General features: G+C 39.4%; 1 protein-coding gene across 2 annotated transcripts; it reads left to right on the top strand.

Annotated features, from left to right (window-relative positions):
- The first annotated feature begins 6,330 nt into the window (after nt 1–6,330).
- adma (adrenomedullin a) lies at nt 6,331–8,643 on the top strand. Of its 2 annotated transcripts, none has more exons than XM_034190877.1 (4): nt 6,331–6,462; nt 6,948–7,048; nt 7,177–7,296; nt 7,437–8,643. In XM_034190877.1, exons 2-4 carry the CDS (start codon nt 6,954–6,956, stop codon nt 7,726–7,728), a joined length of 507 nt encoding a protein of 168 aa, XP_034046768.1. In that variant the 5' UTR covers nt 6,331–6,462; nt 6,948–6,953; the 3' UTR covers nt 7,729–8,643. The 2 variants fall into 2 exon arrangements, with proteins under 2 accessions (XP_034046768.1, XP_034046775.1); XM_034190884.1 differs by having other exon boundaries at nt 6,352–6,457; nt 6,944–7,048.
- Nucleotides 8,644–16,304: the final 7,661 nt, after the last annotated feature.

The raw sequence follows: 16,304 nt of genomic DNA, 5'->3' as shown, positions 1-16,304 counted from the left end.
CTTCTTCTTCTACTCCAGTTGCAGTACTGCCTTGATGTATGACTACACTAAAACAGTTGCTAAAGCTCAAAGCAGTGCAAAACTTAAATAATTACAACCAGATTTTCTTATAAAATGCAGGATGCCACCACAAAGAAATTCTGTTTGCTTAAACCCTAAAAAAAAAAGACACATTTTCAAATGTGTAAAGTGATCACACATATTCCCGATACATTAGGTATTTTACAGCTTCTAATGTGCCTAAAACCTAGTTTAAAGCTGTTGCACAGTCCTGTATATTGATAATTATAGTGGAGAACTGTATTCTTGGAATGTTTAAAATCAGAAGTAATCAAAAAATTCTAATGTTGTCATGGTTTTGACAAAAGTTCAAAAATGTCATTGTTCCTCATATCTATTACCAACTTACAACAACCAAAATAAGATAGTGAAACATTTCAAAAGTGCGTATCTCTGCAGAGGCCCAACAACTGTCAGAGTTTATATTGGGAACAATGTTGTTGTTGTTACCGCCGCCATCTGATAGTGGAGACATGGAGATTATTTCAGCGTCCTTGCCTCTCTCTGTCAGTTTTTCTGTACGACTGATTTCCCAGAAATGCAGATCCAAGTCAGCACCAAAATATAATCAGTTCTTCATCTTGGCAATATCATCAACAAACACACTTTCACTGTCAATTTCATAACTTTTTAAGATATAAAGCTGTCTAATAGTAAAACTGACACAGGTCACCAAAATACCTCATTGATGGAGGCAATAATTAAATGAATAAAAGATAATTTAATAAATTATGCACAAAAAAACTGTTGTAAATTTACAAATATTCTCTAAATACGACAGAATTAAGTGAAAATGTCTAAGTAGCAATGTTGTTAAATAAAAATAAAACTGTGTGAAACATTAAGAAAAACAACTCTCAGTTTAAACTTTTAAAATGCTATGATGTAGCCATTGGGACTCTGATTTGTTATAAAACTTCATAAAAACCTGATAGGCCTGCCTGCCTTTATTTTACGATCTGGTCATAGTGCATGTTAAAAGAGGTCAACATTCCCCAAAACAGGAGGTTCACTGGTCTTCACCTGTATCTACAAGAACCCAAAATGTCAGAGCTGAATATGCAGTAGATTTTACGATGTCACTTACATTTTGAAAACCCACTCACTGACTCCATTAATCCTACAAACACATGTACCATATTTTCCACAGTATAAGTTGCACCTGAATATAAGTTGCACTGGAGAATAAGTCACACCTTTTTTTCTGTATTATCACCTCTTTAATAAAAAAGGAAGTACACTACAACAATGCACACAAATCACAAATTAGAGTTTATTTTGTTTAAAGCTTTGATTCCTAGGAAAGTTCTACATAAATAGTCATTATAGTTATTATTATTAGAAAGAAATGTGTGATTTTTCAGTATATAAGTCACAGGACCTCCCAAAATAGAAAGAAAGAAAAAAAACAAAAACAACACCACAAAAACCTCTGCCTTATACTCGTACTATGGAAAATATGGTAATTATGCAAACGGTCAACTTTACATGTGTCTGTCTGAAAGGGAACTTTACCCTAGTCTAGTATTAATGAGAGCATGTTGACATTGTTTTTACATTTATGGAAGGCTATATGCTGCACTAAAGCAGGTTAAGTAATGTTACAAAAGTGTTACAATAAAAAAAACTTTAATTATGGTAAATTACCGTTATTTGTTGATTTTCAATTCAACAGATTTATTGGCAACAGCACAATTAAAGGTGATAAATGGTGTCAATATGTCAACAGAATCATTTTTTATTTTTGTAAATTGAACAAAATTGAATCTGGTTTGTGAGCTATTTTAAAGTATTACATTTAATGTGAACTTTAAAACCGGTTTAGGGTTGTAATGTACACCATCAAATAATATAAAGAGGTTAGGACCAGCGGACCCTAGGACTATTGGACCCTCCCTGAACAAGTTCACACATGTCCCATTGCAACTAAATTTTTATTGAACTAATATGACTAATGGAAAATTGTTATGTTACAAGATGTCCACATCGCCCAAAAGAGGACCTTCACTCTCTCTCTCTCTCTCTCTCTCTCTCTCTCTCTCTCTCTCTCTCTCTCTCTCTCTCTCTCTCTCTCTCTCTCTCACACACACACACACACACACACACACACACACACACACACACACACACACACACACACACACACACACACACACACACACCACACACACACACACACACACACACAAACAACAACAACACAGAACCAATTAAATTCTGCAATCCTGGTCCAAACCCATACGATTCTGCTCTGAAGGACCAAAAATGTGACCACGCTACATCATGTAAATAAAAAGGTGTAAAAAAGGAAAAAAACTATCTTAGCTGTGTTGTGTATGTGAGTGTGTGCACGCACGTGCACACACACAAAACATTCCGACTCACATGGTTGAGCTTTTGTACCAACTAAAATAGTTCAGTTTAATTCACAGAGGTAACAGACTTACTTCAAAATGTAATACCACCTGTAAAGTAAGTAAATTACATTTATATAACACCTTTCACTATAAAAATCACAAGGTGTTGCACTAAAAACGAAACAAACCCAGGATAAGAAGAAATAAAACATCAATAAAATCAGTAAGCTTCGGCTAAAATAAACCAGAAACAACTGAGTGCTACTTGAACACCAACTTAAAAACATTAGTCTTCAGCTGCTTCTTGAACAAGTGCACTTGTAAACAAAGCACGATTGCTATTTCACTGAAAGTACACAGGGCTTGTGGCTAGTACACAATGTTAAGCAACTGTGCACACAGGAATAGCTGTCACAGGCAATTGCATGTGAAATTCCTGTGCGTGACAGTAACACACAAACCGGTGTCATAAACCACAGCAGCAGCACACTCAGCTATTTCCACATGCAGTGTACTTTCACTCTACATCTTCCTCTTAGCTGTGCTAGCCTTTTAGCTTCCTATAGTGAAAGGAAGATTTAGATGGAGGCTGTGAAATAGTTGAAGCCAAGCCATCACATGTATATCTTTACGTCATGTTTATTGTTACATAAATAAGCAGGGCATGCACATATATTCAAGGTGTATCAGAGTTGTGAATCATCTTTAAATGGATGTTTTTACAGTAGAGGCAGGTATGCGTGAGCTCTAATTGTTTTGTCTTCCTGCTTCCTGAACCTGCAGAGAACAAGGTAGTGCTAATGCTGCCCGTCATCCGGTGACACCAGCCACATGGGGGAGCAAAAGAAGATTACTATAAAAGGAGCCAAAAGCAGTTTGGAGTTGTCACGATTGCACAATCTCTTGTTGTAAACTCTGTTAAGGGGCTTACTTGTCCACCGGAGGCAATTATCATTACAAAGTGCTTACAGAATGTTTACTCGTTTACAATACATGTGGTTGACATTTTTACATGTTTGTGTGGGTGTCTGTCTAAAATGTGACCCTGCGTGTGGAATGAGGTTGCAATCAAATTGATCTCAATGGGGCTCAGTTGCAATTAATGATGACTGGGTTGAATGGAATGCCTGTTTTAAAACATGCTTAAAATCATGTTGAAAGACAACAGTGTGTTGGTATTTCCCTCTGCTGAAACTAAAACAAGAATCAAAAATGAAACTATTATTATTGATCACATCTACCCATTAATACAAATTTTCAACATATGTGGAAATTCTTACACTGGAATTTTCTGCATTGATGAAACCTGAATGCTGGTGCCAATGTGACAGCTTAAAGCTTGCATGTGTTTTGAAGAAAGTAGTCTGTGATTTGCATGATTACTCAGTTGTTTTCAGATTGTCACTTCCCTAATGTGTCAGCATCTTTACCCTCAATAAGTTTGAGTTAACATATGTCTCATGCAATGACAGGAATTTTGTTCTGAGTCATAGATTAAAATGCTTTCATTTCTCCATTTTTCAGATCTATCCTTTATGTTGTGTACAATTGTTTTTAGTTTTAAATGGGTCATATTGTGTCAAATATGTGTTTTTCTAACTACCTTGTACACTTTAATAAATCATTCAAGGCACACACTGAAATCACCTAATTTATTGAGTTGCCACAAGTGAAAAAAAAGTTAATTAGATTAGATTAGACAAAACCGCAATTTCCAGAATTGTATAGCAGCACAGTATCAAAAGTGAAAAAAAGAAAAACAGTTTGCAAATATAAATATAAATACAAATACACAATATAAATACCAGACATACCGATCAATACTGGTTTACCTATTACTGTTTGTAACAGGTTAATTTTCTGTGTTGCCATTATTATTTTATCACCTTTTTCAAGTCAAAAATTAAACTTTTCAATTAGATTAACATAATGTCTTGCTTTAAAAGCTTTGTTTCTAGCAGAACAACTGAAATACAATCTCCTCCTACACTGACAGGAAAAAATAGATCTACCAATCTAAGTTTTTGCCTAGGCAGATTTCTTATTCAAATGGGTCCCTGATCCTCCCACTCAGCATGTCTGGGCAAGTCAACAATGACACAAAAACATTTTGATTCAAGCTTTATTAATGAGTGCAGACACACAATGCATAGTTAAGTAAAAGCTGCAAATAATTACAGTGACATTAAATGCCATTGACATAGACTGGAGCATATTTAGAATGTTCAGATTTACAAAGATTTGTTTGTAGTTTTTTTTTTTTTTTTAAATAGCATAAAGAGATTTTACACATGGCTTTGTGATATTCCTAACATGGTTGTTCTTGTTAGGAATTTCTAAAAGTTTGTTGAAGTGTAGGGGTGGTGGCCATGTGGTTAGTGCACTTGGTGTCAGTGCCTAAGGTTCCTGGTTCAAATCCCACCCCTGGCACATTTGCGTCAGGAAGGGCATCTGCCAATTTAACAATCAGATCCACCTCAGATTTGCTGTGGCAACCCCGAATGAAAACAAGGGCGCAGTCGAAGGGTCTTACCTACACGGATAGTAAACAAGTTTGTCACTTAGCTTGTTTGAAATAATTTCTTCTATTGATGTTTATGATGGTGACCTAAGAAAACACACGTATAATGAGCTAAATATTGTGTTAAGTCAGCCTAAAAATGTTTTTGCAATAACAATAAAAAAAATTAAGTTGTTAAAAGCTTAAAAATTGGGTAACCTAATGTTTAATGATTGAATGTTTAATGTTTAACTGATCTAACCTAAATAATTATACAATCAAGGAACACCCATCAAGTGACAAACACCAACTGCTTGTCGCCCCCATCTGTAGCTAATGTGGTTGTAGAGTTAGTTTGCTTTTCACGCTCCATCACCTCAGTGTATATTTATGGATACAAACTTTATCTGTCTTTAAGACATCTGGTAGCCTACGTTAGTGCTCTGCCAAGGTGGATAATATGATCACGTTAACATAAACATTCATTGACAAAGTGTCTTTGAATAAAACTTTTTATGATTCTTATGTTTACTGTGTCTTCAGTCACTGAATGTACTCCTTTGTACATCAAATTAAGGTCACAAATTGTCAAACCTTCAAGGCATCTGAATGATTTAAAAAAATGGTTTAGCCAATAGTTGCTTAAGTCCAGATTTATTAGTGGTAAAATTCCATTTCATATTGTTCCAAATGTCAAAATAAATGACAGGATTTACTCAAAGTCATATATTTGCCCTGTGTATACAAACACATTGTGTACATGGTGCTTATAGGTTGACATAGTTTCTGTATTTGATCAGTTATCAGTTGTCAGTTTGTGGTTTCTTACCATATCCACTGTATGTTCAAGCTGAAATGGAACTTCCCTGTGTCAGGGAGTGTCCTGGAGACCATAGAGACATTCCTAAATTTAACATTACACAATTAGCCTGTTGGACTCAATGGAACCTGAACAGAGCAATATCAAACCCATGTTAAAGTTTAACTCTATCAACCAAGCTGTTTAGGCTTTTACCTCTGACAATTCAGATTGAATTATGCCAGAAAATCCACACTTGTATCCACCAGGATAAACATATTGTTATCTTATTAAATCGATAGCCACGGATTTGTTGCTTTTGTATGCACTTTTTATTATTATTATTGTAATCACACTTTCTGGGGATATTAGACTCATGTGGCACATGAGTAACACAAAGTTGTAAAGAAGTAACACTTTTGACTGACCATCAATTAAACTATGATAGAATGTGGCTTTTTCCTTTTTATTGTGTTGCATGATTGGACTAAAAGCATGCCTGGTGGGGTGGGAGAAAAGGATGAGTGCGCGTGTGTGTGCATGTGCGTGTGTGTGTGTGTGTGTGTGTCAGTCAATGGGCCCCTCCCACCTTCTCTATAAAGGCTCCCTATCTGGTGTGGAAGAGCTATTAGCAGAGTGTCAGAGCTGCCTTACACAAGCAATTTGAAGAAACCTCTGGAGTACTACTTGTGCCTGATTCAAGCAAGCAAAGGAAGCTTCTCATCCAGCTGAAGTGGAACAAACAGGTACGTGCACTTTCAACAAGCCATTGCTCCTGTGACTTCAGGGCACCAGTGTGCAGACAAGGACAGGTTATCTCTGGTTATATAAGCAGGTCAGATCTTTAAAAATACCCAGCAGATGCATTATACAAAAGGTTCATACTAATCATATTTATTAGTTACACTTAACCTGCTTTTTTTTTGGTCATAATTTTGTCCTTGTAGACAGTGTCCTTTGCTTTACTAGCAGGCACCCAAAGCAGTTTCAACAGTTAACTAAGCAAAAATGACCTCAGCTTAACTTTATAAATAAATGAATGATAGGTGCAAAAAAACAACAACAAAAAAAAAACTTGTCTTTTGGACTCGTGTTAACAACTGTCAGTGTTATAGATATATATGTGGCAGGTTTCTGCATACAGAGGGACAGCAGAAAATTCAGTAAGTTATATATTAATTTATGGCCTTGATAAATAACCAACACAATGTTTTGTCTGTGCTCCACACAGGTCAAGATGAAATTGATCTTCCAGTCTTTCCTCTATTGCTGCATACTAGCTGCAGTAGCACACAGCGCAGAACTCGAAATAAACCCAGAGCAGAAGAAAAGGTGAGTAAACCCAAAAGTCTACAGTCCTTTGAATTTTCACAAACGTATTCAGCAAATAAAAGACAGGGTTTTTGGGTTTTTTTGCCTCTACATTAAAATATCTAATTGAGATTTTTCTGCTCTCTCAGGCTGAGCATGTGGATAGAGAACAGATTAATACGGGACCTGGTATCTGTGGAGAAGACCACGGCGTCTGAGCACTTTGTCAGACCAGATGATGTCAGGAACATACTGCTGCCACATTCCAGGTCAGTGCACATAAGGTCCACAATCCTTTAATGAAATGTGTCCTCTAAGACAAAGACAAGGGACACACACCCAAAAAAATCAACAGCGACTCCTTATCACATGGTAAAGCTTCATGTCTATCTTTCCCTTTGTCATGCAGTTCTCACATCAACATCCGAACCAAGAGGTCCTCAATGAACCCTTCTAAAAGAACCGGTTGCTCACTTGGCACATGCACGGTGCATGACCTGGCCCACCGTTTGCACCAGCTCAGCAACAAACTTCGAAGTGCTCCCCCATCAAAGATCAGCCCGCAGGGATACGGCCGGAGGCGGCGTGCTCTTCCGGAGCACAGAGTCACACTCAGGTTAGAGGCGGGAAAGATGAAGCCCGTGTGGAGCAAAGTTGATTCCCAAGTTCACAAATTTGAGGCCCTCCTCAGACGGACATGAGCAGGAGCACATGGGAGCAAAAGAGCAGAGAACAGAGTGAGTGTCCTCTCTGCTCTAAAATTCTCCAAATGCCTCAGAACCCTGCCAAGTGTTCTTCAGCACATTTTTTCCCGGCCTCGGCACAAGGACTGAGTCAGAGCAAGACTAAATGCACTGAGTTTCTCTAAAAGCTGGGCTTTGCAGCGATGAGCTGTGGAGATCAAAAACTGCAACTAGCTTACAGACACTGGACGGCACAGTGTAGAGCAACTACGAGTGCTGCTGCTTTCTGCTCAGCAGAGGCAAAGAAAGGGTGCTAATCCCCAGCAAAGTGGACACGACCTTCGTTTTAATGAGGAAACTCTCGGCTAACATTCCGGGACTTTATACACGTCTTCCTCAAGGCAAGGACTTTTTATCGTCTAAGGATTAAACTGCCGAATTCCAATAAACTGTCAGTACTAGTATGCACTTTTCCATTTGGACGTAAAGTCAAAAGAATCGTCAGGAAAAGATCTTTATCACAATGCCAAACAGAGAGATAGGCTCCAGAGCTTAGACGCTCCAAGTCTATATCATGTTTTGGACACTATGGAAAAATACCTTAGATTCTGTGTGACAGTCCACAATGGACTTAAATATACTTGAAGCTGTTATTGTTAACACACGTGCAATTAATATTTGTTTTTATTGCTGGTATATGTATATAAGAATTCCTTTTATTTAAATATCATATAGAGGTTACATTTATGTGCAGATTGAACTATTTTTGTACAGGAAGAAATATATATGGGCATTGTAGCGATTTCTTATTCTTTTGCAAACTGTGGTAACAGAATGTCTGTTTTATGGGGATATTATATATTTGTAAAGATATTCTATTTTATTTGTCAAAGCAATAAGTGTTACCATCTAATAAACATTTTGCATACAAAAGCTGCACTATTCTTCTGGCTCGTGCATTAAAAATAGCATTCTGTTGTCTGGTGTACATAGCTACAACAACACACTCAGCACCTGGTTCCTGTTAAGTGATTACAGAGTCTCATTAGATCCTGCCCTCCATCAACATTCTCCTAGTTATAAAGCACCCCCCCCCCCAAACCCCTTCTCTGAAGGGCAGACAGCATGCCGGCCACATTCCTGCTCAGTTCAGTTAATATTTGTTGGCTCAACCTGAACCACAGAAGAGCCCCAAAGCCATTAGGGGAGTCTGATGCCTTTGCTCCATCTGTATTCAATGGTAGCTAATTAGGGCATGAGGAGGAAAATGTGTGTGTGTGGGGGGGGGGGGCATTGTGGTCCGGTCATCAAATTCAGCCAAGAGACCAAACAGGTTGGCTGCAGACCTTCTTGGTTGACATATCATCCTCACTTTATCCTTACTGAGGAGTCCAAGTGTCACAGCCTGTAACAGTTTTCTCATATGACAGCATTTAATGTTTCTTTCAAACCAGTTAAATGCTGCAAAGTGCACAACTGTCACCACATGGTAGTATGGAAATTGTGCAGCAAGCAGAACATTTGGAATTAACTGCAGAGAGAGTTGGGTTAGGCTGTGATGGCCTGGTGCAGTCACAGTGTTTTACACCTATGAAGAATACCAAGTACTGCTGCCACTGCAGTATGATTGTGAGCAGGTACAAAACCCTCTTGTGGACCAAAATGAGAAGGATACGTTTTAATGGTTTTACATGTTCTCTATTGCCATCTAGTGAAGTTAGCTGGGTAAAGCTGCAAAACCCCCTTTTTGTTATAGTAGTATTATTACATCTTCATTAAAAATAAGAGCATGCAGTAATGCTGAACAGTAATGAACTGCAACAATTCCTTGGATGATCTACATTGTGGAGTGCCATACATACAAAAGTGTGAAATTCTTTTCAAACAACTTTCTGCTACATACAATAAGTCATACAAAGGACCAGCAAATTTCTTGAATATGATTGGAACAATCGTCTCCCCAACATGTAGTGGTGAACCAATGAGAAGACATTTTGCCTGGAGACCTATTTCACCAACAAATCACAACATTTGGAGCATAATTTTGAAAGAACATGACTTTTATGCAAAGGACCAAGATAACTGAAACTTTGGGGAATGATTGTACACAGACAATTTTTATGGGTTCTTTTTTTGGGGGTGGGGGGGGGGTGGTCACCATGTAGTTTATACCAATAAACCGTCCACCCAGTGGGTACTTTAAATTTGAATCACTCTATTAAAGACATACAATATTAACAAAACTGGATTAGCTTCCATAGACACGATGATCAGATTATGAGCAATATTTTATCATATTTAAGCTTCAGAAATGTTGAATCATTAATAAATGATCAAAAAATTTAAAAATGTCCGGGCAAAGGGCAGCACAGTGGATTAGCGGTTAGCGCTGTTGCCTCACAGCAAGAAGATTGTGTGATCGATTCCCACCTGTGGTCTGTGTGGAGTTTTCATGTTCTCCTCTGTTTGCGCGGAATCCTTCCTGGTGCTCCGGCTTCCTCCCACATCCAAAGACATGCAGGTTAGGTGAACTGGAAACTTTAAATTGTCCGTAGTTGTGCATGCGGGTGTGAATGTTTTTGTCTGTATGTGGCCCTGTGACAGACTGGTGTTCTTTCCAGGGTGTACCCTGCCTCGTGCCCTATGACTGCTGTGATAGGCTCCAGCCCCCTGTGACCTGATCTTGGATAAGTGGTTGAAGATGAGTGTGTGTGAGCCAGTAATGGCAACAGTCCTCTCTGAACTGCTGTGCTTCATCAGAATCTTTTCAAATTAATTATTATTTACAGATTTAAAATATAAAATAACAGGTTGGTGCAGTGTATTATGAGACCTACCCTTTGTTTAATCCCTGTGCTGGTATCAGCATAGGGCTTGAATAGCCAAAATGCAGAAGGAGTGAGTGGGTTTGGCCATCAAATGTTGGGAAAGTGTAAGTACACGGACCCACAACAGGGGGCGCAAATGAACGGACAATGGAATAGGTCAAATAACACACTTTACTGTTGTGAATATGCACAACAAGTACAACAGATTACAATAATGGACAAAGTCAAATTCACACAGGTGTCGTGTGGGCAGGCTCGAAGATAGGAGACGCCTCTCCAAAGTAGAACCGGAACCACACGGTTTCCTCCGCCACCAGACCCCGGGAATACTGGAGCCGCCAAGTCCCGAATTCCCAGGTGGCCACTGCCTCCGCGTGTCGGACCTGGTACTGCTGGCGAGGAATAAAGAACAATTAAAGGAGGGCGCGTTCGCACCCAGGAATCCGAACGGCAGGTAAGCTACCTCCACCTCTCGTTGGAAAGTTCTCTCAGAGTAATGCACAAAGTCACAAAGATCACTGTCAAACAGTTAGCTGAGTACGTTACCTTCTCGGTAGAAACGATATCTCGGCAAAGAGGTGGAGACGTCGTCCTGCTGATATACTCCTGCCGATCAGATGATTGGTAACAGCTGTTGCAGGTGATGCGTGACAGCTGTCACCCTGGCTGCTCCTGTGAGGCGGCTGCGCCCTCTGGTGCCTGGAGCCCGCACTCCAGACAGGGCGCCCTCTGGTGGTGGGCCAGCAGTACCTCCTCTTCTGGCGGCCCACACAACATCAAAGGAATGTTAGTGAAAGCATCAACTCAAAAACAATCAATGCTATCATCTACCAAATCAACAAATTAATAAATAAAATAATGAGGGTGAAGTTATTTGACTGTGGTTAATGTAGATACACCAAATCAACTGAAAAAGCAACTTTATTTTTCCTTTATCAAATATTCTATAGACATGTCTGCCACCTGCTGGATACAGTGACCACCTTCACATGAGGGTCAGCTGACAGGGTAGCACATGATGCCCACTCTGTGGCCAAATACAGCATGAAATACACAACAGAACAGGAAACAAAACCTGGAAGTATTGAAATGAAAGAAGGTGTAGCTCTAGATGATACCAAAACTTTTTTTTCAGTGCTGGCAATTAGTAAGTCTTGGTCTTACCTAGTGACTAATGATGAAGACTGGCTATCTATTGTCTGAGGTCTCTCCAAAGAATCCTTCAGTACACCTCAATGTCCCTGAGTAACCACTGAGGCCATTAGGGCTGCAATCAATGATTATTTTCATAGCTGATTAATTGAGAAAATAATCGGCCAATTAATCGATTAGTTGTTTGGGCCATAAAATACCTGAAAATGTGACAAATGTTGATCAATGCTTTCCCGAGGCCAAGATGACGCCTTCAAATGTATTGTTTTGCCCACAACCCAGAAATATTCCATTTATTGGCACATAGGAGAAAATAAACTTTTTACACAAAGCAGGAAACATTCACCTTTAAGCTTTTAAGCATTAAGCTTTAGTCTGCTTGGTCTACTGCCATTACAACCCAGACCTGAATAAGTGGCAGAAAATGAATGAATTAAATGAAGGCAATGTACAAAAGATTTGGGCATTTTTAATGTTCATAAAATAGCAAAATGTTGGACAGCAAACATGCAGATGAGAGGGAAGGTGGGGAGGGTTTGGGGCAGGGCATGTTCGATGGGGCTTATGTTTGTATATGTTCATATTTGTATATGTCCTAAGGTGCCTAAAGCTGCTGCACAGCACTTTTTCACCACACCAAACCCCCCACTTGAAATAACATTTATTTGGTGCTTACATTTTAGCCTGCAAGCATTGGTTTCAGATGCAGTCATCATTGCAGGAGCAAAACATCCTGCAATTCTGCAAACCAACCACAGGAGGGTGTGATTAGTTTCTAAGTGAAGAGCATTGGCTGGGCTTATACAGTCATATATTACACAGAAAAATGTGCATAATTTTACTGCACCCATAAATGTTGACCAAAGAAACATTAAAATGGTAGAAAGATGCAAGAAAAGGTGTAGAACAAGGAGTCATAAAGTAGCTTCTTCTCTGTTGATGTCCTTGTAATAAGGCACTGCAATGAAAGTGTTAAGGATGGAGCGACGTGCACTGCAGGGCGGAGGTTGACACCTCACATAGCTCTGATCACAACAACGTGCGTATGTTGGTTATGCACAGGGAGAACAGAGGTGGTGAAAGCCTGAGGTGAGTGAACCGTTCAGATATGTGTGTAGGCCAAATGAGGACTGACAGTGGGAATCTAAAACACTCCGGAAAATGTCCTTCTGGTTGCTGACATGTATGTTTCCTAGTTTTATGATCTGTTATGCTGTACTTGAGTTACAAACATTGTAAATGGTTTGTGTATTTATACACAAATAAATGCATGTAATAAATAAATTTTAAATGTAATTTAACTGTTAACGTGAAGACTTATTATTTTTTTTATTTATTTTTAGCATGGAACATCTGGGGGTGGGGGCACTTTGCATTCAGGGCTGAGTGCACTTCATTCCTCTTCTGCAGGCCTGACTCAAGAAAAACATGAGAAGAGGAGACACACCCTTTGTGAAGCAGGAGTCGAGTCCTTGTCTGGGAAAGAGTGAGTGCCATTCTTTATCCGTCTGCATTGTAATAATCCTGCAGTGAGGTTCACCTTTGCATTTGTGACTTCGACGAGGAGCTGTTAACAAGAAGCACCGCAGTGAAGCATTAGAGAAACACCACAAAACAGTTGAGATAACCAGAAAGAATGATATGAGCACTCGGTAATGGCTTTTTGCAGTACACTAATTGTCTGAAATCTGGAGCAACACAGTAATATAACACCAGCCTGCAAACTTCCAGAATTACTTCCAGAATTCAAAGTGACACACAAATACATGCTTGCAGCCATATCAGCACAGCACACAGACCCATTAAGACTCCCATCACTATATCTAATAATGCTTTCTACAGTCAAACCATAACATCATTTCAGAGTCATCTGAGGTGATGTTTCCTGCACCAGACAAAGTGTGATCAATAACATAAGAACTGCTGCAGTGCTGAATGAAATATTATATCTCCCATTTTAGTGGGGTTCTGAGTATCAGTCATTAGTGTTGTGAGCACAGACGCCCAAATCTACTGTCACTGTGAACCTACTTCATACCTTACTGGTGAATTAATGTATATATTTTTGTTTCATTTGAGATCATTTAAGTGTATTAAGTAATTGTGCTACTGACTCATCCACATCCTATTACTTCCATGTTGATGTTTCAGCAATGGACTAAAGGAAGTGCACATTAATATACAAATAATAAAAGTTTCCAAATCCTGTAATGGAAAAAGTATTTGCATGAGTTGAAAGATGGACTTTCAACTCATGCAAATACTTTTTCCATTACAGGAATGGGAAAGTTTCATTAAGTGTCTTGTATAACACCTAAATAGATCCTTTTCATTTACAGTTGTATGTAAAAGTTTGGGCACCCCTGATAATTTTCATGATTTCCCTTTTTAAATCATTGGTTGTTTGGATCAGCAATTTCAGTTAAATATATCATATAGCACCCCATATAAATAATTACTAATCACTTTCTGTAAATACTAGAAACTTCATTTCACTTGTCAAATATCAGTGTTTCCATCTGCTATATGATATATTTAACTGAAATTTCTGATCCAGACAACCAATGATTTATAAAAGGAAAATCATGAAAGTTTCTGTGAAGGCTCTCAGTTGTCCAGGTGGTTTCCATAGTAGAGAAGGTTGAATCTTCGACTGGACTGGATTGCTTGATGCGAGGACGTTTTGCTTCAAATCGCAGAAGCTTCCTCAGCTAAAATTCTTGCTCTGGTAGTCTGAAAATTCGTGCTCTGGTAATCATGTCGAGTGTAGTTTGGAGCGCTGAGTTTAAACTATCCACAAGACTGTCTACTGATTGGGCATTTTGCAAACGTGAAGCTAAGGCAGTCTAGCTTCGAGTTAAGTTGTAGTTGAAGAGTTGATGCGTCGCTGCAGTGATAAATAAGGCTGTTGTTCCACTAAACACGACAGCAAAACTGTAAACCTAATAAGTGAGTGATCAGAGACCACTGATGCAAGAGACATGAAGTCAATATTCCTGACAGTAATACCACATGCGAGAACCAAATCCAGGGTATTTCCACTAATGTGAGTCGAGCCCTGAATGCATTGCTGAAATCCTAATGCACCCACAATTTCCATAAATGATTTGCAGAGGGGATCAGAAGGCTTATTTATATGAATGTTAACCAATAATCAGAATGTTATCTGCACTAGTTGACAAGTTAGAGATGAATGCACCAAATTCATCTAAGCATTCAGAGTATGGGCCAGGGGGCCTATATACAGTGACAAAGTAATACGGCTGATTTTTATTCTTCTGACCTTGGCAATACATAGCATTGTGGGCACAGCAGAGAATCAGATGCTCAAATGAGTTATATTTGTGACTCCCAACAGCTAATAAGCTAAACCTAGATTTATAAATAAGAGCAACACCCCCGCCTTGCTTCACATCATGAGGGACATGACTAAATTTGTATGCCGGTGGGCAGGCCTCATTTAAGGGGAGGACAGCTGTAGGTTTAAGCCAGGTGTCACATAACCCAATCATATCTAAGCGATGATCCATAATTAGAACATTAATCAACAATGATTTTGAGGACAGTGATCTTATGTTAATGAGACACAGACTAAGGACCTCAGTGGGGTTGACAGTTGGACTGCTTGGATTTAGGGATGGTTCCAGAGTAGCATATATAAGATGCCTGGAAGTAGGTTTAGGTTTGAGACATTCCACGCGGGTTGTAGGTAGCAGACATGAAATATTTGATATTTCTGAAACAGCCAATGGGCCATCCTCAATTTCAACGTCATCCAGTGTGGCAATGTGTGTTAAGTTTGCAAATCATATCCCTCTATGAGACACCTTGAGACAGAAATTAGTTCACCCTAAAGACATGATTCCAGAGCAATGTAGTGTATTCTATCAGATGTCAAGAAAACTGTAACAAACACTACATAGGTGAGACTAAGCAGCCGTTGCACAAAAGGCTATACCAGCACCGCAGAGAGGGTGCCGGTGGGTCTCAGTCTGCAGTTCATCTCCACCTTAAAGACACTAACCACATGTTTGAGGACAAGGAAGTTAAAATCTTAGCCAGAGAAAAGAAATGGTTTGAGAACGGTATGAAGGAGGCATTGTATGTGTTGTGAAAGTGTAGTGACACGGACCCACAACAGGGGGCGCAAATGAACGGTCAATAGATGAGCCAAAAAGTAACAATTTAATGTTGTGAAGGTGCACAACGAATACACAGACAATCTCAGAATATGATAACAGTCAGTCCACTAAGGTGACGTGTGGGCAGGTTCGAGGATAGAAGACGTCTGTCCTGAGAAGAGCCGGAACCACATGATTTCCGCCGCCACCGAACCTGGTGAATACTGGAGCCGCCAAGTCCCGAATTCCCAGGTGATCACCGTCCCCGACTGTCGGATCTGGTACTGCTGGCGAAGAACAAAGACAGTCAAGTGTGGGTGGTGGGAATGCCACTTCCACCTCTAACACACACTTGTGCAGTGTCTGTTTAACCACTTATCTGACGGACGTAGGACGAAACAGTCGCGACCCACACCGGTCCTCTGGTTGACAGCTGCAAAACAATAGCTCTTGAATCAATTACTACAGGCAGAGAAAATTACCTCCAATGAAG

The sequence above is a fragment of the Thalassophryne amazonica genome, chromosome 2 (assembly GCF_902500255.1).
Source record: "Thalassophryne amazonica chromosome 2, fThaAma1.1, whole genome shotgun sequence".
In the NCBI taxonomy this organism is placed as follows: domain Eukaryota; kingdom Metazoa; phylum Chordata; class Actinopteri; order Batrachoidiformes; family Batrachoididae; genus Thalassophryne; species Thalassophryne amazonica.
The sequence above is the reverse complement of the archived record's forward strand: the minus strand, read 5'-3'. Positions and strand labels throughout refer to the sequence as shown.

Bases quoted from the DNA above. Each gene is read 5' to 3' on its own strand.
- adma (XM_034190877.1), top strand. From the start codon at position 6,954: ATGAAATTGATCTTCCAGTCTTTCCTCTATTGCTGCATACTAGCTGCA. The intron at 7,049-7,176 runs GTGAGTAAACCC...CTGCTCTCTCAG, and splicing joins AACCCAGAGCAGAAGAAAAG to GCTGAGCATGTGGATAGAGA. The intron at 7,297-7,436 runs GTCAGTGCACAT...TTTGTCATGCAG, and splicing joins ATACTGCTGCCACATTCCAG to TTCTCACATCAACATCCGAA.